At 41.2% G+C, this 26,912-nt stretch overlaps 1 protein-coding gene across 1 annotated transcript; it reads left to right on the forward strand.

Moving 5' to 3' along the window:
* Positions 1 to 596: 596 nt before the first annotated feature.
* Positions 597 to 25,430, forward strand: NAT10 (N-acetyltransferase 10). The gene is made up of 28 exons (XM_049820153.1): positions 597 to 792; positions 2,055 to 2,146; positions 2,822 to 2,993; positions 3,299 to 3,421; positions 4,204 to 4,265; positions 5,139 to 5,253; positions 6,601 to 6,708; positions 7,528 to 7,661; positions 8,053 to 8,146; positions 8,521 to 8,619; positions 9,168 to 9,304; positions 9,818 to 9,942; positions 10,248 to 10,398; positions 10,880 to 10,976; positions 11,761 to 11,877; positions 12,820 to 12,921; positions 13,029 to 13,103; positions 13,719 to 13,835; positions 14,019 to 14,152; positions 16,174 to 16,222; positions 16,865 to 16,958; positions 17,050 to 17,160; positions 18,259 to 18,431; positions 18,925 to 19,044; positions 20,049 to 20,147; positions 20,563 to 20,636; positions 23,210 to 23,293; positions 24,435 to 25,430. The coding sequence occupies exons 1-28, from the start codon at positions 685 to 687 to the stop codon at positions 24,526 to 24,528; spliced, it is 3,060 nt and encodes a 1,019-aa protein (XP_049676110.1). The 5' UTR covers positions 597 to 684; the 3' UTR covers positions 24,529 to 25,430.
* The last annotated feature ends 1,482 nt before the right edge of the window (positions 25,431 to 26,912 follow it).

Below are 26,912 nucleotides of genomic sequence, written 5' to 3' on the forward strand. Positions count from 1 at the left end.
ACCACTCCTGTGTTTTTTCCTGGATGGAGAATCCTTGTTATTTAAGCAAACGCTTTACACGTGTGTGTTCTCGCAGAAATACGTCCTTGGTGCTGCTCGCTGCGCGTTCCTAGCTTTGTTTCAGGCCGGCCGGGCCTACCCCTAACATGGCTTCTCTCCACCTTCTCCTTGAGCGGGCTGCAGGTACCTGCCGAGCGGTGTCTTCTGAGGCCGAGGGCGTTGCTGCTCGCCAGTTACAGCCGCCTCCCTTTAAAAAACACCTTTACCAGCCGCTTGATGAGTGAGGTTCCTCACGGAGCCCATTCCGGTGAATGGCAGCCCTATACCAGGAAGGGTTTAACGCACCTAAAACTGTACGTTAATAAATGCGCCGCCAAGGCTCTGTTTCCTCATCTCCACTGCGGCTTTCCCATGTGGAAAACTAGCTTAAATTCTTCTGCTTTAAAAAAAAAAAAAAAAAAAAAAAAATTATCTATGTATGTATGTATGCTGCGCAGGCGAACGGCGGGGGCAGCCTCGGGGTCCTGCCGCGGTGCGCGGCGCGCGCGCCCCGCCGCTCCCACGTGGTGTGCCGCGAGCCGCCGGTCCCGCCGCCGTCTGAGGGGAGGAGGGTTCTCGTCAGGGCGGGCGGCCCTCGGGGCTCGATTCGGGCGGCGGGGAAGGTCCGGCCGCCCCGCAGCCATCATGCAGCGGCGGAAGGTCGACAACCGTATTCGGGTACTGATCGAGAACGGGGTGGCGGAGCGGCAGCGGGCCCTCTTCGTGGTGGTCGGTGACCGCGGCAAGGACCAGGTAACCCTCCCGGGGCGGCGGGGTTTGTGTGTGTGTGTGTGTGGTGATTCTGAACCCCGCCCTTAAAGAACGGTCGATCTGTAGCCCGCCGGTACCGCGTTTTTCCTCTGTAAAGTAAGCGTTGAAACCGGCAGGGAACGAGGCGGAGCAATGGCGTGCCTGAGGTGACTAACCCACCGCGGTGCGGGAACGCCAAAGGCTGTGAGAAATGGTTTGGGAGACTTCGTCCTTCGGCATCTCCTCCTGGAGAAGCTCACGAAAGTTAAAGCGAGCACAGGCAAAGCGGAATTACTTACTTTTTTTTTTTTATAAACTGGGGCTAAAGATAATTTTCTGGCTGGCAGTCGTTCTTTCCTGCCTCGCTTCTGAGGTAAGATGTTACGGTTTTGTGCTCGAGCAGTGTTTTACGTACTGAGCCATCTTGCAGATGGCACCACACCAGAACTTGGGCTGGACCCACTTGGTAACGTTGTACAGAAGAAATTAACCACTAAACTCGTTTCTCTACAGAGACCCTAGACTGGTGTTTTTCGAGCGGAAAGGGGAGGAGCAGCACAGCAAAACCGTAACATTTTAGGATAAGTCAATTCAGTTAGCTCCAGTTCCTGGGGAAGTAAAATAAACTAGTTATAAAAAAAAAAACTTGGAAATAATGAGTTGATCAGCTGGCGGTACAAGAAAGTTGTCATTAATTTACTGCTAAAGTGGACGGGTGAGTTCTGATGGGGCATGCTCCAAGTCTGGTTGCGTTCAGTATTTTCACTGATGAGTTGGATTCCAAAGCAGCAAGTGTACTTACTGAATGCGCAGGCTACGTGGCAGTGAGGTGGGTTGCCAAACCCACTAGAAGATTAAAATTCAAAATGAAATCTCGTTAAATTGTAGAAGAAATCTGAAATACCTTCTGCAAAACGTTGTATAGAGACAAATAGCAAGAACTGTATTTAGCCTGGAATAATCACCTTCTCTTTGTGCAGTTGTTAGCAGTTCTGCCAAAGAAGAGTGTAAAGGAAATAATTGCGTATTTTCAGTGTCAGGTATAATTGAGTGTTTTCAATGTCATGCAGCCCTGGAGAAGGCACAGACACACAGGTCTGTGTAAAAAAGAATGTAACCTTTACAACACGTCAAGGGATCCTTCTGTTTTGCACAGGGTTACTTGGTAGAAAACATAGCTGTAAAATCAAGTATAGAACAATATTTTGTTCTTCAGTTTTAGCTTGTGAGTACAGTCGTTCATGAATGTTTCTGTGTTTTGGCAGGTGGTTATACTTCATCACATGTTGTCTAAAGCAACTGTAAAGGCCAGACCCTCTGTCCTATGGTGTTACAAAAAGGAGCTGGGCTTTAGCAGGTAAGGTACCTCGTGTCTCATGCTGCGGTCGCTGCTCTGTGTGAATCAAAAGCTCCATGACTGAGCTGCTGAGCATAGGTTGTGTGGTTCACTTGTAAGGAGAAACAAGATTCGTTCTTGGAGGAGCTATAGGAAGTTTGGTTTTCCAGAACTAAATTTTGGCTTCTGTAATACAATTGACATCAGCACTAGGTACTTCTGGTTTCTTTCTGTAGCTCTAATGCTAACTCTGTTGTCGGAGACCAATCTCTCCCTCACCTTTTTAACCTCAAAAGGCCAAAATGTTAATTATTCAGCTTTTTAGCCTCAGTAATGTTTAGGACTGAATGCAGATTAAGCATTAGAATGCCTTAATTTTGAAAAAGCGTTTAAAATGTTAATTCTCAGATTTGTGTGCGTACTTACAGTCTGCATACAAAGTCAGGAAGGAAGCATTACCTGAAACCGCATGATGGCAACCAAGCGGTTTCTTGCAAAACCAGCTGGTTCTGTGCGATATCCACTACTTTGGGGTGAGGGCACATGGGAACATACCGTGAAAGCAGCAAGTGTGATTCAAGTTTTTTTTTTCCTTGGAGGCTGAGCCTCTGACTTCCAATTAAACTTGAATGTAGGCCTGAATGCACTTTCCTCGAACCTTTTTCCAAGCAAACTTCTGTATAATTTTTTTCTCAGCCACCGGAAGAAGAGGATGAGACAACTACAGAAGAAGATTAAAAGTGGAACTTTAAACATAAAGGAGGATGATCCTTTTGAGTTATTTATAGCAGCCACAAACATTCGCTACTGCTATTACAATGAAACTCACAAGATTCTTGGTAACACTTTTGGCATGTGTGTACTTCAGGTAAGGAGTTAAACTTTTGACTTAAAAAGGACATTGCACTACTATCAATTGCTTTCAGTTTAAATACGGCAGGAATAGTATTTGTTGCTTCTGTTATTTCAATTATGATGGTCTTGGGTATCTTAAAAGTTTTGGAAGGATGAGAGAGCTTTGCTGGTAGAATTTTAATGTGATGTCGGTTAATGTAAAAGTTAAGCGTGAACTGAGCTTTGAGAAATAAAGCTTTTAGATTTCCTGCTCCTATTAGTAGGTGCTAGTTGTGCTGGTGAACTCTAGGCAACTTTGAAGTTTTATTTATTTCCTAGGATTTTGAAGCCTTGACTCCAAACCTGCTAGCTAGAACTGTTGAAACAGTAGAAGGGGGTGGAATTGTGGTGATCCTCCTGAGAACTATGAACTCACTGAAGCAGCTTTATACAATGACCATGGTATGTTCAATGTAACATATCTGTTTTATGTAAGTGGGTGCATTGTGGTGATGCTAAGTGGTTATTTTTTGCTTTTTTTATGTGCTGTGGTCTTCCTTCCATCATCTTTCCTGCTCTGTCATTCATCTATGTTTGAATGTCTTATGCTTAGGCAGTTCTGCCAACCACCATGTCTTGAAATGCTGTTAGGTTACAAGGAAGAAACACCTGTTATTCACAAATGTAACTGTGTTCTTTTGTTTCACAATAGTTTTGGAAAGTATTTATGCTATGGGCCCATGTAACAGAAAGTTAAGTAAAAAATAGGCCTTTTGAGTGTTTTGTGACCTGTTGCTAGGTGAGATCAGCTTCACAGCTGCTATATATTTCTAGATATAAACTATTCACACTTGGTACACTTACACCTAGAGCAGGAACGGTTTCCATTAGTAGTAATGCTAGTAGCTGAATTAAAGTGATAGACTATTTTTTCTTAGCATCCCCGAGGTGTTTGAAATGTTCTGTACCTGGCAGAGTTGACCTTTAAGGCAGGTGAGAATAAGTAAGACCACTGTGAAAAGTATTGGTGGGAGAAGTACATTTTTAATAAGTATTTGGAAAATGTGCATGTTTCACAACAAACAGAATATCAAAATCCTGTATGGGATACGGCGTTGATGGAAAGGGAGACTGTAATCCACAAGAGTGGAAAAGAAGCCGGATTGTCCCATGAGTAACAATCCTGTAAATATCATTGTTACTGCTGTTTCTTCTCCAGACTGCCTGTTTTCTTTTTGTTTCAGGATGTACACTCTCGATATAGAACAGAGGCACACCAAGATGTGGTAGGACGGTTTAATGAGAGGTAAGTTATTAAGAGTGTAAAGGATCTAGGCTGTATGCCCAAAAAAAGCATCTGGAACAACGTTGTATATTCATATTAGGAGAGCATCCTATAGGTTTGCATTGGAATAAGGCTTCTTGGCTGCTACAATGAATTTTTCACGTACTGTTCTGGAAGCGAATGCAGTTTGTTGTTGGAGGAATTGTATATAAAATTTTGGCATATGTTACAAAGGATATATGCAAATAGGCCCAAATTTGGACTGGTTTGAGTCCCTTTCTTGAAACGCTCCATAAAAACATATGCTCCAGATGCACCGAAGTTCAGATACTTACTGCACTACTGTAAAATATAAAACTGCTTAGTGTGGAGTATTCTCTGTTGTTTCAGAAGTATCTTGTAAAGGTGGTTTCTCTACTTTTGTTGTATAGAATAATAACTCTTACTGAGTGAGCGAGCCCTAGCTCTAGCCATAGGAAAACTGCAGGAATCGTTCTTTAGCATGCAGGTGGTTATGTGATGTCAGAAATTAGAAGGATTAATAAGCTAGCACTGACTGCAGTCTTCAGAGGTCAGCACTTGGGACAGTTGCTGTGGATTCACATCTTACACTTCTATGCGGCTACCTCCCGCTTAAATGCTGTCTTGCTAGATCGTCTTTAGTTAGCTTTCTTCTTTGGAGACATCCTGGTAAGTTGATACCTGGTTTGCGTAGATGACCCTGATTTTGTGGTAAGAGGCATACTGCCAGTTGTGTGATCTTGTCGCAGCTCAGCTGTAAGCAGCTGTAGCTGTAAATGCTATGTCTGGGTTTAGAAAAGAGTTTAAATTAACTACCAAAATGCAATTTTGTTGCTAGTGTTTTTACTGAGTTGCCTTTGCTTGACTGCTCAGGTTCATTCTGTCTCTGGCCTCATGCAAGAATTGCATCGTGATTGATGATCAGCTGAATATCTTGCCCATCTCCAGTCATGTTGCAAACATCACACCTGTTCCACCGCAGTCACAGGTCAGTAAGCAATGTCAGCCGTTTTTCCTTGAGAGAAATTGGTTTGAGTTGACCACAGTGTGTTAAGGATTTAAAAAAGAGGAAGCTTTCCTTTCACCCTGATTTATCTCAAATAATGGTCTTGCAGAGAGGAAGTAGAATGTTCTGCAAAAATTATACCTGGTATGGGTGAAGCATGGGAAGCTGTCTTTTCTTTCCTCCTTGGGTTTTTTTCTGTCACATGGGGTTTTTTTTGTGCTTGCTTGTATTTATTGATTTTGCTGTATTGCTGTTTAGCCTAGTGAGGTGGAGCTTAATTGCTGTCGTTGCTGTTTCAGAAGTGCATAGGGAGGTTTCAAGCTGATGGGACAGTTAGGATGAAACAAAATGGTCTTTTGACTGTTGGAGGGTGGGAAAACACTTTGGAAATAAGTATATTTACAAGCTCAGGAGATGCCTGAAACCTGGTAGTTGTTTTAATTTCTGAGTTACACATGCCCCATCTTGGGAAACATTCACTGAATATAAACCAGATGTATAGCTTGCACTGTTAGAAATGTATCCTTTTATTACTTTCACTTGTAGACTAAAGTAAAATGGAACCAGTTTTAAATAGAAATCTTTAACCTTTTGAACTGTTTTGTGTGGCCTAAGGAATATCCACATAGGTTATGTCAGAGATGGTAAAAACATTTTAACAGAGCACTGATTTTAAAAAACAAAACAAAACAATCCCTCCTTAGCATTAGAACAATATTGACAGCAGCACAAATACTTCTCTGTTGGATGGACAGACTGATGCCTTTGGAATTTTAAGTGACAATAAGGAAAATCAGGATTCATTCCCATTTAAAATTGATTGCTTTTGTCTCCAATTTTATTGTTTGGCTTTGAAAATTGGTTTGAAAACTGATCTATTGCTGCTGCAGTAGTTTTTCCCCCTACATGACAACATGTACACCTCGTATGACAGGTATAACAAAGATCATAAAATTTTGTACAACCTGAAGACTGAAAAATGAATTAAATTCTTCAGAAATTTTTTCCGTGGTCTCTTCTTCCTAGTAATGCCATTCTCCAGTTACCACGTACTGAAAATTTTTTTCCTTTTTTCCTCCAAGCTTGTGGAAGCCAGGTTACCCACCTCTTGTGTAACCATTCTCCTGAAGACACATTAAAATTGAAGTGTTAAATACCTGTCTGTCCATTTGAATTTTTCTGGTTTTAAGGAGTGTATTCAACTTGTGGTAACATTTCCTTTCAGATATCTTTCTCTGCCTGATAAAAGATATCACAAGACATCACAAAGGTATAGTTGTGCCGAAGTGTGCTTTACTAATCCTGTTACGGTAAATCCTGTGCTTGTAGGAAGATAGCCTCCGGCCGCAGGACTTGGAGCTAAAAGAACTGAAGGAGAGCTTGCAGGATACACAGCCTGTAGGAGTTTTGGTGGATGGCTGTAAAACCCTGGATCAGGTTGGTGTGGTGTTTAAGTTTGAGATACTCTGTGCTTGACAGGTCACCTTAGGTACTGATGTTTGTGTCTCATCTTGCATGTAATCAGATCCGAGTGTGAACAGTGATGGGTGTGGTCTTAGAGAATTTCCTTGAAAAATTGATTGGACAGGGTAGCTCAACGACAGTATCAGCAATTTTCTTCATGAAGTTGAGAATAAGTGGGAGGACTAGAATGGAGACGGGAAGCTGATCTGGAGAAGTCCACATTTAAAAAGATGATGAGCTCTCAGAGTTTGAAATAAGCAGGAAACTTAACCTGAAGTTTCTGTTCAGTTTAGTTCTGAATAGAAGTTGAAAATCCATATCGTGTTTTAATATGCCTCTATTCCTGCCTCCCTTACGCTTTTTTCACTCCAGTTTGAGAATCGCTGACTTGTGCAAATGAAGGCCCCATTGCAATTGTGTTTTCTGCTTCAGAGTATCCACTGACAAGTTGCAGTTCAGCCTGGTGGCTCCCGGAGCTGTGCACTGCTTAAGCCCTTTTATAGTAGGTCTTCTCACTGCCCAGATATGTTCGTCTTCCTCCTTTGAGAGCAGTGTGCCTCTTCCCGTCTTGCTGAATATATTCTGGGGTCAGTGGACCTGAATAATTTCAAGAACTCAATGGGTCAAGATTACCAGTTCTTGCACATTATTTGTCTGTGTTTTAATGTTCAGCTCTCCCATCTTGCCTTCCTGTTCCAGGAAAGAAGGCATGTATTAGTAGTAAGTGTAGGTAATGTTGAAAGCACTTTAAACACAGCTGATTTTTGTTTTCTTTTTTTTTTCTGATCTTAGGCAAAAGCAGTTCTAAAATTTATTGAAGCTATTTCTGAGAAGACTCTACGGAGCACTGTGGCATTAACAGCAGCCAGGGGACGTGGTAAATCTGCTGCTTTGGGATTGGCTATTGCTGGGGCAGTAGCTTTTGGGTGAGTGAATCCCCACAATCTCCCAGGCTTTATTTGCATCCATGAGTTTTAAAAAAAAAAAAAAAAAAAAAAAAAAAAAAAAAAAAAAAAAAAGACAGGATCTGAGTATGTTTGTAATTTCCAGTCCTACATCCTTTCTATTCATTCTTAAACCACTTGATTGCTGCATACACTGATATTCAAGATTTTCTATTTTATAGTAATAAGAAAACCTCAGTCTTTAAAAATCAAAATAATCACACATAAACCGAGTTAAGTGTCTAAAGGAATCTGCTGTGTTTTGGTTATTAGGTAGAATCAACCCCTCGTGTAAAGAAAACATTCTATTTAGTATGTATATGTAAAATTTGTTAGAAAAAGAGTTAAACTCTTGTTTTATTTTTCTGTGCAGTTACTCCAATATCTTTGTCACATCTCCAAGCCCTGATAACCTTCACACTCTCTTTGAGTTCATATTTAAAGGCTTTGATGCACTGCAGTATCAGGTAAGAAGAGCAGACTATTTTACAATACTTTCACAGCATTCCTGTTTAGGAAGGGGTTTGCATCTCATCTGTGATTTTTTGTTGACATATATTAGCTACCAGCCTTTTTAGTAATGTTCTGCAAAAATGAATCGTAGTCCAGTTATGTTTCCTCCTCTATTTTTAAATTAGGTAAATCAGTTTCTTTGTGAAATAGTTTTTAACATAAGTAAATAATTTCTCAGTTCTCAGGCCTCTGAGGCTTTTATTACAGGAGTTTTTAACTAGAATCTGAAATAACAGTGTATTCTTAGTGAGCTTATTTTGACGATAATGGTAAATTATATTTTTCTTAGACCTTGGCTTGTTCATACTCTAACAATGTTTTCTCTAAGGAACATCTGGACTATGAGATTGTTCAGTCTTTAAATCCAGAGTTTAACAAGGCTGTTGTCAGAGTGAATGTGTTCAAGGAGCACAGACAGACCATTCAGGTAACTGGCCTCTTTTGCGCTCTTGCCTTTCTACTTTTTGTTCCTAGCTGCTGGCTTTACTGGTGCTATAGTTGCTTTGATTTTAAGCATGTTCATTTTATGTGATGTGTAACCGTCCTGATTGATTTTGCTTTAAGGCAGACTTTTTCTTCTGGTGAGTGACCTTCACAAAATGCCTTATTTCTTTCTGTGAATAGCTTGTAGATTACAGAGCTCCCTTGGTTAATGCTTGTGGGTTTCTTCTAGAAACAAAAGCAAGGGAAGATGAAAGAAACAGTGAAGGAAGAGCTTATGTTTCTAGGGATTAGATTTCCTTTATTTTCACGATTTCTGCAGATAAGTTTGTGTGGAAATGTGCAAAACAAGATGTGTGACCCACTCCTTGTTAGGGTAACATGAACCCTCTCCTGGCTGTCTCTGGCTTTATGGTCATGGAGAACAGGGACAACAAACAGTTTTTCAAGGCTCCAGCTTTGCCAACTCTGACACTTCCCTAATTCCCAGACAAGCTGTTGTTGAAAATGATGGTGTCCTCTCATTCCTTGCAGTACATACACCCTGCTGATTCTGTGAAACTGGGTCAAGCTGAACTTGTTGTGATTGATGAAGCTGCTGCCATTCCTCTGCCCCTGGTGAAAAACCTGCTAGGCCCTTACCTTGTTTTCATGGCTTCTACAATCAACGGGTAAGGCTTCAGCAACAACTGTCTACCTGGGAAAGCAGTTGTGCAAGTGGACTATTTCTTATCTACAGTACTTTTTTTATTACACACTATTACATCAGGTCATGCTAATTCTTGATCTGTCATGGAACTGCTCCTTAAAATAACTAAGAGTCAGTACTTGAACTTGCTGCTTTCCTTTAGTTCCACTGTGGATTCATTAAGTGTTTGACTTGCACCTCTTCTGTTCTGATACAAGGAGCAAATATATAAACAGGATTCTGCAGTCTGTTAGGAGAGTGGGAAGAATAACATCTTCCTTCCAACATGGTGAGACTAAGAAAGTGACAGGGTAGGCTGCCCTGTCCTATGTGCACAAGAACATCAAAAGGCAGCAATTCTCACAGACAGTTGGGGCCCCCACAGGCCTCAGAATGGCACATAGCTCTGGATGGCAGCCTAGTTCTGTGTTGGCCTTTTATGGCTCAGACTTGCTATTTGCTTATTTGCTTCAGACTTTTGTCTTCTGCTTTTCAGGTATGAGGGTACTGGTCGATCACTATCTCTGAAGCTGATTCAGCAGCTCCGTCAGCAGAGTGCACAAACCCAAGTCACCATGACAGCAGAGAACAAATCTACAGCTACGGCTAAACTCGCCTCAGGTACTCCATTGTGTTCTGGACCGCAGTTTATAGCCATGGTCTCCGCTGCTGCTGACTGACAAGCCCTGTGCATATCACGTGTATCCATGTACTTTGCAGCTGTAGGAGGGTAGTGGTATGGGAAAATGAAGGAACTCTCCTCTTTTTTTTCCTCATGATTTTCAGATGTAAAGGCTTTTAAGGAATGAAAGCTATGCAAGTAATGATTTCTAATCTCCTGGGAGCCCTTCAAAGGATGCCGATCCTATTGGATTCTTTGCTAGGTGTAACTTCCAACACTAGATGTTCTTTGAATCTGTTTGCAGCTCGTACATTGCATGAAGTCTCCCTCCATGAATCAATCAGATATGCCCCTGGTGACCCAGTTGAAAAGTGGCTAAATGATCTGCTGTGTTTGGACTGTCTCAGCATCACCAGAATTATCTCCGGCTGCCCGCTGCCTGAGACTTGTGACCTGTATCCTTACTCAAATGTTGTGCTCTGATGGAAAATATATTGCTTTCAGGTGAAGGAGGCTTTTTCAAGCTGATTAATAGTGGGTTTTCCAGCTAATGTGATAGCCTCAGCACGTGATCTTTTGGCAAAAGTCTATTAAGACCACAGTTCTGGAGCTAAGCTCTTACCACTGCTGTATAAGACTGGTGGTGTGTGTTACCAGGGCATTACCAAACTCCAGTTTTACTGCAGAGACAGTCCTAAGGAGGGGTTGAATGAAGGGAAGTCCTTGTTGGAGTTCCAAAAAGTTTAGCTTTACAGATGAAGGGTATGAAAGCTATGAACACTGCCCAAAGTCATTCACTCTTGTAGATAGAACTGTAGAGTCTAAAAGCACAAGCCAGCATGTAGTCCAAGGCTGTACTGAAAATACTACTCCTAAACCAACAGGGAGATTTTTCCTTGTTTCCAAGGCGGTTGTTTCCTTAACCAGTGTGTTTAGATACTATGTAAATAGAGACACACTTTTTTGTTACCACAGAGCATCAGAAGTTTTTCTGCAGAGACTGATGGCCCTCTATGTGGCTTCACACTACAAGGTAAAGCTTGTGCTACTACTGTCAAAATTTTAGCTGGGAATTTTGTGGAGGGAGCGCTGCCTGTTACGACAGTCTAATTGAATTGGCCTAACTGAGGTTTCTGAACAGCTTCAGTTGCTTCTTGTTGCATACATATATGCATTCTCCTTTCTCTGAGAAGATCTCTGCCTTGGTCTTGGCTGAATATCCTGGATTTACAGATATCTGGAATATTTTTGTCTTGAGAAATTCTGGAGACTAAATTCTAGATGAGCCTACAAGCTTGCCAGGATAGTATCAGTGATGAACCTCTTTTGCAGTTCTCTTTACCATATTCTAGTAGCCTCAAGTTAACCAAAAGAGTAGTACCATTGTACTGCTGAAAAGAGTAATAATTCATCTCAAGGTTTCAAGACCATGGGTGACTAGTAAATGTGAGTGGTGAAGTCCATAAGTACCGAAGTCCTGAGTACTAAAAACCTGACACTTAAAAAAGAATTATTTAAAGTTTACTAGATTAAGAGATAAGTAGCTATATAAAAATAGAAAGTTCAGTTCCATACATAATGAGAGCAAGAGGTTTCATTTGAGAAAAACAGATACTGTCTGGTAGTAGAACAGCCATGAACTGGCCTGTGAGCTTCTTCATCCATCGGTATTGTTGTACTAGTTCTGAGTTTCTTAATAGCCCTAAATTCAGAAAACAGAGGATTGTTTAGAAGTCAGCTACTAACATTACAATGGACTTTGAAGCTCGTCTCGTGGAGTAATTCTTCATTCTTTCTGATATGTCTTTACCCTCCAGAACTCACCCAATGACCTCCAGATGCTATCTGATGCACCTGCCCATCATCTTTTTTGCCTTTTGCCACCTGTTCCACCTACACAGAATTCATTACCAGAAGTACTTGCTGTTGTTCAGGTAGGAGCACAGCATGTATCTGTGAAGTGAACTGTTCAATAATGAAGCAGTACGCTGCTGTGAGACAGTATACTACCAGTGTACTACGACAGCAGTGTAATACCTAGTAGTAGATGGTAGCTTAGGGCTGTGTTTTTGTGTGTGTTACAACGTGTATGAAGGCTGTTTTTTCCCCCCCGCTTTCTTTCATTAATGCTAATTGCTGTATAAGTACCTTGTGATGCTGACCCTTTAACATAGACCTCCCAGTCTCCACAATGTGTTTGTGCTGAGGAGCTGAACTGCTGCTTCAAGAGATGACTTTGTCCTCCCATTTCAACTTCCTGCAAGGAAAGTTGGTTCACTGGTTCACTCTGCTTATCCCATGCTTTTAGCATTCCTTTCATTTGCAGTAGGAGTGCGAAAATACAAACTCCTCAGAAGTACATGCTTAGAGATGTAGAAATATTTCAGCCCTTGACTGCTGGGTATCTGACTACATGCTTCCTTCCTCCCTTAATAACACAGATTCTTAATTATCTGTGTTCGATGCAGCTAGTTAAATCTACTGTTTCTTAAAAGAAAAAGCCCCATTTACATGAAAAATATGTGATATTTAAAGAGAAATATTGGTGGGACAAGCTTTTATGTTTGGTGTTGATGGACTACAGAAAATGCATAGAGCACTTCCTATGCTTTAATCTCTTCAGGCTTTTGTTGCACCATAGCGCAACACCTACTGTGTCATGTACCTGTCTGGCCTTCTTTTTGAGACAAGGCTTTTTAGGGGCAGAGCCTTTTTTTGACACATACATGTTTGCTCATCATGTTGCAGAGCATGGATCACATGAAATGTCAATACTGCATAACGGACTCAGCAACTCAGAATAAATTTTGATTCTGCTGTAGTGGAGTGACTGTAGGAGTTTTTCTCCATTAATGGTCTTTCACCTTTTCTGGCAGGTGTGCATGGAGGGAGAGATCTCTCGCCAGACTATCATGAACAGCCTTTCTAGGGGGAAGAAAGCTTCTGGTGATCTTATTCCCTGGACCATTTCAGAGCAGGTGAATAATTTGGCTGTGTACTCACACCCAAGATATATTTCAGCACTATTTCTTATTTCCAGAGTACCCATCTGTTTTCTTTAAATTGACTTTTGTCTCTTATGCAGTTTCAAGATCCAGACTTTGGGGGCCTCTCTGGTGGGCGTGTTGTTCGTATTGCAGTTCATCCGGATTATCAGGGGGTAAAGTATTTTGGAACCCGCTTATTGTCAATAGTCAACAGTGGTACCATGAGAATGGCTGTACAGGCAGAATTCAAGAACAAGGCAAACATTTCAGTTGCTCCAGTTCTCAGCATTTTAAACTTGGGGACTGAGCCAGCGGTAGTAACAGAATGAGGTCAGACACAGAGAAATGGTCAGATGCCACAGCAGGCTGGGGGACATTGATTTCCTCTGGGTGGGGGGCAAACCAGTGCTTTTGTCATTACTAGGCAGCGTTGTAGCATGCCAGCATCCCAAGCATCAGTACACAGTCAAGATCCAGTGATATTTATTGTAGGATTACCAAATGTTCACACTGGTGTTTGGCATTTTCTGAGTGCCAGAGTTAAGCACCAAGAATGATTACACAGTCCTAAACTACCAACTGGGCTCTGACTATGATTTCGGACGTCCAGGTTCTGTAGTGTCCTTCTCCGTGGAGCTGCAACGTAGCAAAGAAAATGCATTTTTGCATTGACTGAGTGATCTCTGCACTGATGATTGTTAATGGTTTTGTAAGGGGAGAATGTTGTTACCCTGTCTTAAAAACTAGATACATCTTTTTGCTTAGAGTGTATTGTTCCTACTTTACAGATGGGCTATGGCAGCAGAGCTCTGACTTTACTGCAGATGTACTATGAAGGTAAATTCCCATGTTTGGAAGAAAAAACAATTCAAAAGCCAAAAGAAATTGCAACTGTAAGCAGTGAGGTATGGAGCTCAGTATATTTTTTTGTATTTTCTGTTATGCTAAGCTGTTTGTTTTTCACTGTAAGTCTCGATAATGATTTCTCTCTGTAAGGAGGAAATACTCATTTTTTATGCAGAATAAGAGATTTAATTTGCAGGTTTCTGTGAGGATTGCTACTAACCCATTTACACTTTTTTTTTCAGACTGTTAGTTTATTAGAAGAGGTTGTGACACCTCGGAAAGACTTGCCTCCTTTACTTCTCAAACTGAGCGAGAGACAAGCTGAAAACCTAGACTACCTGGGGGTATCTTACGGCCTAACACCAAGATTACTCAAGTAAGACAGTATTCTATTTGCTAGTTACATCCAGTGCAAAAATATAACTATATAAATCACATATAATAATATATATAAAAATAAAATAGTGTATAGGTATAGATGCAGATATTTTAGCCCTTGGATATTCTCTTTACCTCTGCATGTTTCACTTGGTTTCTAAAACTGAGGCAGCTCCAAACCCACTTTTCCTGTAAGACCTTTTCCTGATGTACAGTAGGGTCGATCCTAAGTGTATCCTTCAGGGTAGTTTTTCCTCAGACTCCTTCTGAGGGCAAACCCATTCCCTTCTTGGTTGTCTCTGTGACCCTTCTGAACAGTTTACTAGCTTTAATTGCTCTGTTTTTCCAGCTAGAGAAGTAAGAACAGCCTGTAGTAGGTAGGGAGAAGTTAAATACTACTTCCTGTGACCTGTAGAAGCTTGAGCTGCTGCTGACTTCAAAGCTAGTTGTTAGTTTCCTGATTAATGTAAATGCTTTTCACCAGCAAATGCAGCTGCTTCTTGCTTTTCTTACCATGGGGGAACTGAGTTATTGTAGCAGTAAATAATTTATTAATATTTCTTAAGTTTTAGCTCCATCTTACAACATAGTTTTATATAAAACCATACAATTTTATAATAAATGCAACCTTTTTTAATATTATCAAATTCTGTAAATTATCTAGGTTTCTGAGACTTTCTCAGCCATAGTGTGGGAGATTGTGAATCCATAGTTTGGGAGACGGTTTCAGAATAATGCAGAATTCTTCCTGTTGGTAGCCTAAAAGCAAAGCAGTCATTTATCACCTAAAACCTTGGTTCCTTGCTGGCCTACCCCCACTTACAGAGGACCTAGTGTGCTGTACAAGCACATGAGATGAGACTGAGTTCAACAGAAGTAAGAGCAGTGGAGGCCAATTTGTGACTGACCTAGTCAGGACAATGTTAGACAGCTATGTGCAATTTGGCATTTCTGATACAGAGACTGTAGCCAGTTTTGTTCTGTGGCAAGCATGCTGCAAAGTTCATGCCAAAATGTGATGGTGAATTGTTCAGCTGGGCAGGAGAGCATCAGAACTGAATGGTTATTGTGAAATAGTCTTAATCTTTGCAAATTATAAAGCAAATGGTTCAGATGTCTTACTTTGAACGATCCGTCTCAGGGCAGTGGGGGAGAATAAAGTGTTGCACTACTACTACTTTTCTTAGTTATTTGACTGTTAGTTGTGGTGGGATAGATAAAAAAAAAGGATGAATAGTGGGATAGGGAGAGGCTGGGGTACACACGTAGGGCTTCCTGCTGAAATTTGCAACATCCTGCACAGCTGATGAGTAGTCATCCCATGGCCTGTGGAGGTAGGTTGCCAGTGACAGTTGCGGTTCGGCCTGGCTTCTTTCTTTTGTCTGGGATGCCATATGTTTGGTCTCAGTAGGTGTTTTTATACTAGTTCTTTTGCTGGGCAGAATGAATTGTAGGATCAGTTCACAACTAAGATGCAAGAAGGGACAGGAGGACGGAAAGGGATGTCAGCAGGATTTTACTGATCAGTATGGGATTATCCCTGGTCCACAAGTGACTGTTTGAAACCTGGAAGTTGCCAGGGAAAAATCATCATTCACTGAAGAAGAGCAGAGTCTCTGAAGTAAACTGTAAATCCTCAGCTTGTCCCCAGGGTATCCCTTAGGAGTCTGTGATATTGTTGGTCAAAACCTGCCTGCCTGTTTTTAAAGGAGGCCCTGGAAGCATGTCAAATACAGTAACTCTTGTATCGTGTCTGTCAGTCTTTGAAAGTTTGCTCATTTTCTGATACCACAGTCATCATTTTTCACTCCTCTAAGTTAGAACCTCAGTCAGTTTGACTGCTGTTACTACTTTCTGTCAGCATTCATTTTCATTAGTTGGTGGGATGTGTTACAGACTTTTGCTTACTTTTCAGTGGTTGTTCTTGTAGGGTGGATAGATTGCATTTAACCACAAATATTATTGTAGAATCAACAGCTCCATAATTCTCAGTGCATTTTCTCTTTTCCCTTTCCCCAGGTTTTGGAAACGTGCTGGATTTGTGCCCGTTTATCTAAGGCAGACACCAGTAAGTAGCGTACTGTTTCTGAATGAAATCCAGCCCTATTGAAATCACTGGGCATCTTTCCATTAGCTTCTGCGAGATGTGATTTAGGCAGCAAGTTTTCTGAGGCTACATTTGGGGTTTGTTTTGTGTTCCATTTTTGTTCTTTGGGCCTATAGTTAACTAAACGAGTAAAGTTTTAGGGTTGTGAATGTGGTCTTCTAAGTAGTTTGCACTTAAAAAATTGGAGCAAAGGTGCAGCTGTTGAGGGTTATTAATGTGGTGACTGGTAAAATATGCAAGTGGCCCTTGAACTGACTGCTCTTGTTTTTCTAGGTGTTTACAAAAAATAGCACTAGCAGTTACAGTACTTCTAGGGAGAACAGTATGTTCGTCCCATGTCACTGCATTTTTCTGTTGTTTTTCTGGCTCTTGAGCTGTACCTGGAATTTGCAGTACTGGTGACTACTGGTTATCTCAAGAAGCCAAAATCTCTCAGCACTGGGATTTACCAAATTCTAGAAGTTCATAGGTTTTACGTTAGGTAGTAGTGACTAGTAGCAGTTGGTACATGCATTGTTGATTTAGAAGACCTTTGTCATCTTCAGTTGAGCTTAGAGTGCAAAAGGTTCATGGGGATGATGGGAAATATATCTTATTTATTAGAATGACCTGACTGGTGAGCATTCGTGCATCATGCTGAAGACGCTGAATGAAGAGGACTCTGAACAGGAGCCTTGGCTTACTGCCTTCTGGAAAGGTAACTGATTTTTCTAACGCTAGAAGAATCTTTTGGGATATTTATTCTAGAGGTCCACAGGAGTCATTTATTTTATCATCTTGTCCTATAGATTTTAGGAGGCGGTTCCTTTCTCTGCTTTCCTACCAGTTCAGAACGTTCTCTCCCTCGTTGGCATTGAATATTCTACAGAACAAAAATATCAAACAGCAGCCACAACCACGTGAGTACCCTGGCTCACGGTGTTCAGTTAGATTGCAGTTTGAAGTCTATGTATATGTATATCAGAGTTCTCAAATATATGCATTATATGATGTCTCTTGTGAAGTACCATGAATTGCTCTCGGTCAGTTACTGTGTTTTGTTCCTATTATCCAGAAAAATGCTTGTATTTCTAAGTAAAAGCTAAGAGGACATTTTCTGCCACTGAAAACAGGTAGTGGTGTTTTTTTGGTAGTTTTTGTGGGTTCCCCTCCCCCCCCCCCCCCGCTTTTTTGATGAAATATTTAAGTAACCCAAAATTAGAAGTCTCCTGACTGTAATAGCTAAATGCATGACAAAACATGGATGGATACTGACAGCTGCCAAATCCAGTATGGAATTAAAAGGGAAGCCTTGAATAGCAAGGGTCAGTAGGCAGAGCAGCTTGCTTAGGATCTTAGGAGGAACATTGTCATCAAAAATTTGGAAATTGGAATGTGATGTCTTTCTAAGAGAGAGGCTTTAGTTCAACTGCATGTTATTGGGCTCAGTCCAGCACTTGCTGGGAGAAACACATAGGCAGTATAAAAAAAAGGGCCAGACAAGACAGTTTGAATAGTCACTTCTGGCTTAAAAGCAAATTGCTGTTTTCCTAATATGTCTAAAAGAGGGGAGTCCTCTTGAGAGAACTTGGTAATCTCTGTCTTCCTGGGTTTTTTTCTGTCTCAGTGAAAGAGTTTTGGTTGCTGCTACAAGGGAACAAAATTCTTAACAGCAAAACCAGTGTAAGATAGTTAAGGACTGGGCAAATTGTGTTTCTCAGCCCTCACTGTTTTCAGTCTCTCTGGCATCCTTAAGTTGATACACTGGTCTGTTTTGACAGTTGCATTGTTTTTCATATGGACGTATGTCTGTCTGAAAAGGCTTTGAATAACCAAGCTAGTCTGAATAGCAGTGTTGTACCTAGTGTGTTGAATTCTGAAGTGTGTTGGGAAGTGAACCTGTGGGGTCGCAGTTGGCCTTTACTCGCTGATATGAAAAGGAACATGTTAAATACTGAGATCCTGGATAGCTATGAAGAACAGTCTTGACTATGTTGTCTTTTTATTGTACCCATCAGCCATCAGCCGTGCTGAATTGGAATCAGTTTTCATCCCATATGACCTGAAGAGATTAGAGATGTACTCTCGCAACATGGTGGATTATCATCTCATCATGGATATGGTACCTACCATTGCCAGGATGTTTTTTCTCAACCAGATGGGTGATATAACTCTCTCTGCTGCACAGTCGGTATGTATCACTGTGAGAACAAGCCATGCTTCACCTCTCTTTGTTTATATGCTTGGAGTAGTTTCCTGCCTCATGTCATCTTTAAAACAGACTTTGCTTCAGTTAATTGCTTCTTTTGTAGTCCTCTTTGTGATTTCTCCTGCTTGTAGTGTTCTTCCACCTTTAGCATTTGCTTTGAATAAAATGTGCAGGGATCATATTCTGTTGTATGTTCAGTGAAACACTCCATGCATTTATAATATGGTGTGAACTGTGGCTTAAAACCCCCTCAAAATCTTCTGGCTCTTGAACTGTACTTCAGGAGAAAGGTATTCATCTGTACTAAGTATGGAATGGCATCTGCCATCTACAGAATAATTTAGGGGTGTTCCCGTGCATTTGAGCAAAGCTTCGGCTCGTACCAGAGAAGCCTCCTGTAAGGAGTGTAGAGGGTATTATGTATTTGTATTTGCTCTAAAAGCCTCTATAACTGAAATATGTGTCATTTCCTCAGGCCCTTTTTCTAGGGATTGGCCTACAGCATAAATCTCTGGACCAACTGGAAAAAGAGGTAGAACTGCCCAGCAGTCAGTTGATGGGGCTCTTCAACAGAATCATCCGCAAAGTGGTCCAGGTAATAACATCATGACAAGCTTTGTCTTGGTTGCATTGGACCAAAGTGTAATTCCAATACTGAGCCTGGCACTAATAGTAAGCTGAATCAGAACTGTGTATCTTTAACACGTCCCCAGTAATTCTAAACTTCTTTGTAAGATGGGAAAATCCCAGTGGAAAAAGCAGGTATTTGTGGCATTGATTTATGTAGTATATTCCCAAATAATAGTGCTTGTGTTATGTTTTTAAATGTTGAAGTGCCCTGACCAAAATGCTGAGCGTACAATCCATGTTGCCAGCTGAGCCTCAGCCATTTGCTTGTGATTGTTCACTGCATTGGTGGCCTCTCAACTTTTCTTGGAAAAAAAACTTTTCCAATGTCATTTAGAGGTAGGTTAGAAGTCCAGTGAAATAATTGGAAAGTTTTGGATCTGGTTTTCTTTCTCTCTAATGCCTGTGATAAAGTGAGTAACATGATGATTTATCAAAATGGTGAGACAGACAGAATACTTGCCAACTGTTTGCAGTTGCTTGCTGAGCCTGGGGCCTCTGGTTCTCAAGGTTTGGGATACAGTAGCAAAGCTTCTGCAGTCTGGCATAGGTTGTTCATTGGAGAGGTGATCTGCTCAGCATAACACCCTTATAATTATCTTGAAGAAAATAATATACAAAAAAATAAATATGCAGCTTTTAGCTGCAAATGTTAATCAAATGATGCTGTATTAATAAAGTGTGCTGTAAACTACGAGCTCTCTACATTTATGCAAGTGACAGAGTGCTGACTGATTTTAGTTTTATACTTTTTATAAAAGCTGTATATAATTCTGCCTTCAGGAAGCAGCATTGAGCTTTTTATTTCAATATGATGGAATGCATGCATCAGAGATAAACAACCGCATGATAATATTTGCAAGGTTAGAAGAGTTTCATGGGGACAGGCAGCATTACTTACTTATTTTAATGCAATAACCTAGAAGAAACATCAGCATGTCTTAACATGTGTTGGCTTTACTTCATTTACAGTTGTTCAACACAGTCCAGGAAAAAGCTGTGGAGGAGCAGATGGTGGCAACAAAGGATATTGTAATGGAGCCAACACTGAAGTCTTTAAATGATGATTTGGTAATTCTGAACTTTCTTCTTGATACATATGTAAACACTTCATGGAGTTCCCTTGAGTGTAGAAGCCTTGTAATCTAAATTTTCTTGGATGGAAAGAATTCCAAATCAGGTCTGTCAGTTTATGGTAGTTAAAACCTGACAGCTTTACATTACATGCTTGTAGTCATGCTTTGTTAATCTGCAATATAGATTTTTCGCAGAATGTACTAAGATGTTCTTGGAGTTATATATTACAAGTATATGTATACAAATAACATAAAAATGCAATTATATAAAAGTGACAAGCTTTTTAGGATCATCTGGTATTTGTTTTAGGGAATGTACTTCTCTTTCAGTGGGAAAGGTGTTTTCCTTGCATCACACGGTCACTGTTGCACTTAGAACTTAATGCATCTGTTGTTCTGTCCTGTCGTAGGAAGAAGCTGCAAAGGAATTCCAAGAAAAACACAAGCAAGAAGTGGGGAAGCTGAAGGAAATGGACCTTACACAGTAAGAGTTTATCTGTATGAGTCTCAAATCCAGATTTCCCCTGATGTCTGTTTGAATGTCAGGTCACTGGTGCATCTTGCTGAGACTTGTGCACAAGGCTGCTGTTGCAGCATCACAATCTCAAAACATCAATAAATGAGAACTAGCAGCAGGTATTTTCAGTGGTGGCCAGGTAAGATAAGCATATGCTGCTACACTAATGAAAACTTTGCATATTGTATGCCTGACAGCCAGTAACTTGGTCTTCATCGGCTCTGTTAGCAGGTGCTTTGTTTCACACTCAAAACATTCTTTCCAGTATGAATTAAATTCAATAACAACGTCTGTTCAAGGCCATTTACCTGTTTACCTCAGTACATGAATTCATTGCCTGAGAAGTGTGTCATACTCCTAAGCATGAACTTACTGACTTCCCTTTTTCTGCTGGTATTTTGAATGGAAAGCAAAAGGTTGGGAGTTAGCAGATCACAGCTGATCAGCAGTGAGATCGGTCTGTGGAACTGTAGAACTGAATTGTTGTTAGAGTTGGGGCTGGCTCGTTGTTACAGTACTGCAAACAGAAGATGTACTGCAAACAGGAACGCTGGTTCAGTTCTCGGTTCTGTCCCAGTGCCTCTGGCATGAGCTTGACAGCGTTCTTCTTTTACCTCCATTCTTTTTTGTCACTTAAATGGTAAATTCTTCATGGTGGTAGCTCTTACTATGTATCTGTGTGTCATTCTTGATCCTGGCTGTGCACGGTATATACATTATGCATATATAAGTTATACAGTTCTATAATATGGAGTAATAAAGCAAGCTGCCTGGCTGTGGACTGTTTCTCATTTTATAATTTCCGGTGCTTCTAGGAATAGTCATTAGTTTCCTCAAACCAGGATATCCAGGTCCTTTTATCTGCTATCCACCATAGCTGTGTATGCAACTCAAGTGAAAATAGTACCTGGCTAATTTTAATATTTTTGTCTTTAACAAAAATAAAACCAAAGAAAAAACCCCAAAGCAACAGAAAAAGAACAACCGACCAGAGCTTCTTTTACTAACTACAGTGTGCATGGATGCCTTTTAACTGCTGTAGAGCTGGACAATTTGTAGGATACTGAGTTGCTGAACCAGCAATTTACTTGAAGTGTCAGCAGATGTCTCTTTTTCTGGACCAACAGGAGTTACACATGCTACTGATTCTCTCCCTTCTCTTTCGTCCTCCCATTTTTTGTCTTACAAGTCCTGTTTACTAAACTGACATCCCAGAAAAGTTGGCTGTTTTGGCTCTAGATTAATCTCTATTAAATCTGAGAAAGGGAATAAAAGCTTCTTTGACTCTTTGGTTGTCTTGTTTGAAGGAAGGACAAAAATGGATGTGATTTGAAGTGACTTGCAAGTCAGTCACGTTAGGAAAACAATATAACCAGAATTTTTTAAAAGTTTTAATTCCATTTTTTAGTTGATGGTATTATATACCTGTTTGTCATTTTGGACCATGTTCCCTTTTTTTTCACGCAGAAGTAGATTTCTGTTCTCCTCCATGAGAAGAGAGAGACAAAAATCTATTTTAAACACTTTTCAGTACAGGTTATAGAAAACTAATAGAAGAGACAGAGCTGTTTGATTTGAAAAGGCTTTGTCGAGTATTGTTCGGCCTTGTGTGAACAAAGGCTAGTTATTCTAAATCTCTTAAGAACTTGAGATGGATAGTTACCACTCAATTTTGCTACATGACTGCTTTGCCTAGTTAAATTCGTATGTAATTTCCAGGGTACTTGAACACCCAGACAAGGGGCACAGAGCATGAGCTTATTTGAATAGAAATTGTCGTCTTAATTTCTCTTTTCAAAAGAAAGCTGCAGGTCTTGAGTTTTTCCCAGATTGATGCAGAAAAACTACCATTCAGGCTTACTGCTGGTCTAAGAGCAGCTGCTAATTTAGCTAACTTTTCATTATAAGCCATTGCTTTTTGCATCCTCTTCCTCTACCCCCACAACCATCCTTCTCTTTTTTTAGAGAAGGGGAAAAAGGAAAAAAGCCCTCAAGCTTTTATAAAGAAATCTGTGTAGTGAAAATAGATCTGATTGTGGTTGTCACGCTTAAAGCTGTAGTGATTGAAGGTCTATCTTTTAAGAAATCTAGTGGGCAAAGTAGAAGTGTACACCACTGCTATGGAAAGTATAACCTTTGTGGCCTTATTTTTTGCTTTCATAACAGATGTACTCTACTCAGCACTCTGCTTGTCTGATGAGAGGCTTTCATAGAACAGTTTTGTGATGTTTACAATAGGGGCTCCTGAGAGAACTTCATTCAACACTGACCAGCTTTGGATGGGGACAATTGTTGGTTGCTATTGACCTAGTTTGGACTGAGTCTGCTGACAGAGTCGTGACAAGCTAATGTATCCCTTTGCCAGTCTAGTTTTTTATGTATTTCCAAATACTGATTTGGTTGGGTGCTGACACAGTGGCTTTGTTTGTAGAGTAGTATGTGCCTGACAATATAATCACTTTTTTTTTTTTTTTTTTTTTTTTTTTTTACACTTTGTTCTAGCAGTTTTACTTGGATTTTCCTTTACCTTTTTCACTTAGATATATTATCCGGGGTGACGATGAAGAATGGGAAGAAGTGCTGAGCAAAGCAGGACAGAACGCTTCCGTCGTCAGTTTGAAAAGGTTAAGGAAGTTGAAATACTCCACAGAGGTGTCTCTGGTCTTTCCTGCTGGCCTTTTTGTAAAGTTTTTCAAAAGAGTTAAAGCTGAAGAGTTAAATGTTCAGTTTTCCTGGAGGAATCGGGGTGTGAGCACCTGAGAGCTCTACTGGATACTTGGTGGTTCCTCTAAAGGCGAGATTGCTGCTGTGAATTCTTTGTTGCTCTGGAGTGTAGTCCTGTCTTCATGTAACTTAGTTGCTTGTTGTAATTTTTTTTCTATTGACTTGGTTAAGTCTTGATCCTGACCGTGCACAGAATTTGGTACTATTTCTCCCTTGGGTCACTTTTAAAGAAAGAACTCATTTCACATAACTGTCCCATTTGCTTTGGGAGCTAACACTGGGTGGGAACCTGTGATAGTCCCATTGGAGAAAATGCAAATTCAGGGATGAGGAATTCATTCAAATGTGAGCTTAAGACTGCAAAATATTGAGTCCGCGTTTCTGCAATTCCTTCCTTTTCATCCATCTTCTTTCTTTTACCTTGCCCAGCATGGAGTCTTTCTTCATCTTTTCCTTGGGGATTTATAGTTGAGACTTGCCTGCTTGCTTATTTCCCCTTCCTGGGGTGCCTGACAGTTGAACTGTGATCTCTATTCCACCCTTTGTATATTCATGTTGTTTTTCATGAATGCTGGAAGCTGTGAGTTTCCAGAAGCCTTACAGCAATGAGTGAGTCTTGTCAATGCTTATAAAGATCGGAGCTCTGTCATGTTTGGTCTAGTCAGAATCTAGTGCAGGAACAAAATTGTGTACTTAAAACTGTCAAAGGTAATATTTTTTGGTAGGTACTCTAAATTCCAGATGCCCTATATGAATTTCCTTTTGGACACATAACTTAAAGTCTTGAAAACCAATGATGAACTAAAAATCAAGATCTTTTGGGATTCAAATTGGACTAGGGAGTCTGAAGACAGTAGAAAATCTAGGTCATACTCTTGTTCGTGCTTTCTCTAGCACCAGTTTAAATGACCCAAGAAATTGGAAGTATTTTCTCCCAACCACATTCCTATGTAGACCCTCGCCCCCCTTTTACAACAAAAATTTCTCATCTGGATGGGAATCTAGTGTATTTTTAACAGATATTTTGTTCCTGTTTGCCAGTGAGAAGAAGAGAAAATTAGAAACAGCAAGAGGACCCAAACAACAGAAGAAATTTAAGAAGACTAAAGATATAAAGCAGAAGTGGAAGAAATAACTCTAAAGCCACTCGGTGAACTTGGAATTAACAAGTGACGGGTCTGTACTTACGAAGTACTATTCTCCTTTAAATCAAAAGACTTTCTTTTGGAGGGTGAGAGCTGGAGGGAAGGGAAAGCCTTAGAGGCATTTTTAAAGTGTTTGTATTACTGGAAGTACAGTGACACTGCCAGGAGACAGTCTATGAAGATTTTTTTATGAAGTGTGACTGTAGAGCTTGAGCGAGGCACTGTGCAACACACTGGGATATTATGAGGGTGCTTTAGCAGCTACAGAGTTTCCATTCAAAGAGGGCCGATCAATCTGTAAACTTTCCCACATCTTAATGGTTGGTGTCTTTATTAAAAAAGAGTTTGGACAACAAAGGATAGAAGTGTGTAAGGCTTTGGTATGTGACTCTGCCTTTTACCACTGCAGCACATCTTGATATATGCGGCTACTGGTTCAGTAATACTGCCACTCCTTTGTAGCTTGAGGGAGTTTTCGGTGTGAACGACAACTGACTTTTTATTTGGGGCTGGCTATTCAGTGAGCGCTAACCATGTTGTCAGTTCAGACTCACGATTTGGTCCTGGCTCACAGGAGTTCAGGGTATACAATGAACACTTCTATTTTGGAAGGTAGGCTATAGTTCCTACTTACTGTGCTCCTCAAGCAGCTGTAATAAAGGCTGCTCTTTTGCATTCACACTTGCTTACGAGGTCTCACCATTCCCATAGCTCGGTAATTTACATTTCCTAGTCCTGAAGCAGGGGGAGCGTGATTAATGGGTGCTGGGAAAGCTGCTTTGGCCGTTCTGTCTCCCTGCTATCTGCTGATCTAGAGCTGCTGCTTGGCTTTGGTGGAAAGTTTTGTGTTAAGGTTGCCAGGAAATCAGCACTATCATACTGACACCTGGTCTTGGTGATCTTCTCTTTGACCTCGGGGGCCAGTTGAGCAGCCAAGCCACTGAACTGCCCAGCTCTGCTACTCAGTGGTCCCTGCTTGGCAACAAAGATGTACCAGTCTGGAGCTGGGACTCTTCTGTGACTGCAGTACTCTAGGTCTGGTGCCTGTCAGAGTCCAGAGGCTTCAAAACCAGGGCAAACCTTTGACACAGAAAGTCCCTGTCCCAGACCTGAGTGCCCTGCTGCATTGTCTTGATATTCCACCTTCACACTGTAGAGGTTTGGAACAGACACTTACCTACAGCTGATACACAGCTGCATTATATTTACTTGTAGATCTCACAGCTCCTTTTTCCAGCAAATCCTTGAAGAAACAGTTTCTTGCTACGTAGAGACAGTATTTCTTCTCTAGGAGGCTGTTCTATGAAGCATCTGTATTAAGCGCGGGCCTTGCACAGCCTGTGTCTACTTTGCTGAGGAGACCACTATGTGAGAGTCAGTGGCAAAGGCACATCTCCTGGGGGGCGGGGGGGCAGCTGAGCCCAGAGAAGGGAGATCTGCAGCTGCAGCCCCTAAAGGCTTGATGAGGGGCCCCGTTACCACCCAGCTGTGTGAAAGGGCAGCACTGGCAGCCTGTGGGGATGAGGTGGTGGCTGGCTGCTCTCAACCAGCTCTAAAGAAGTTGTGAAAAGAGCAGAGAGAGAAGGCAAGAAGTGCGAGGCTCTTCACAGCTGCCCAGGAAGTCCTCAGAAGAAAAGGTGAGTGTGAATTCTCTTGGGTTTTGCTGTTGTTATTGTTAAAAACAGGGTAAGTGGTGGTACTGCTGGGAGAGGGTTGAAGAGCTACAACCCCTTGCTTTGGGGGCCGGGGTCTGCTGGACGTGCGGCTGTCTGGGTGTTGTCTGTGCCTGACTTGGTCCTGAGAGACAAAGAACTAAGTTGTACTGCAGGGGATGTTACAGCGGTCTGGGGCAGGAGGGGCTGCAGCTAGTGCTGGAGCCCTTTCAGGAGATGCTCTCCGGCCAGGTAAGAGGAGAGCAGTTCCAACAAACGGGAGTAGTGTGGCTGGACGGCTGGGCCTGGAGGCTGTTCTTTAGCCCAGGGGCTCTGCAGCATCAAGAACACATTTCCCATGGATACCTGTAGGACTGTGTTTTTCCAACATCTTGCTTAGTTCAATGCGGAAGCCTCTCGAGTTGGTCACATTTGTCTGAGGGACAGTTATTGTAGTAAAAGTTTTTTTTATGGATTGTCCCGAGCCAGTCACATCCTTTAGCCATTTGAGGAAGGGGTGACAAAGATGTGCTTGAAGTGGTGGGCAGGTAAGGAAGTGGTAAATGGTTACTGACTATCATTGGCTTGTCCGGTTCACATGCTCTGCTTGGCAAGATTCAGCTGTGGTTTAACAGGCTGCAAGTCAAAGCTTTAAACACTTTTAGAGTCCTTTTAAAGCATGTTGAAATTTTGCACTAATAAAGCAGGAGTAATTATTTCAG

The sequence above is a fragment of the Accipiter gentilis genome, chromosome 17 (genome assembly GCF_929443795.1).
Source record: "Accipiter gentilis chromosome 17, bAccGen1.1, whole genome shotgun sequence".
NCBI classification, from domain to species: domain Eukaryota; kingdom Metazoa; phylum Chordata; class Aves; order Accipitriformes; family Accipitridae; genus Astur; species Astur gentilis.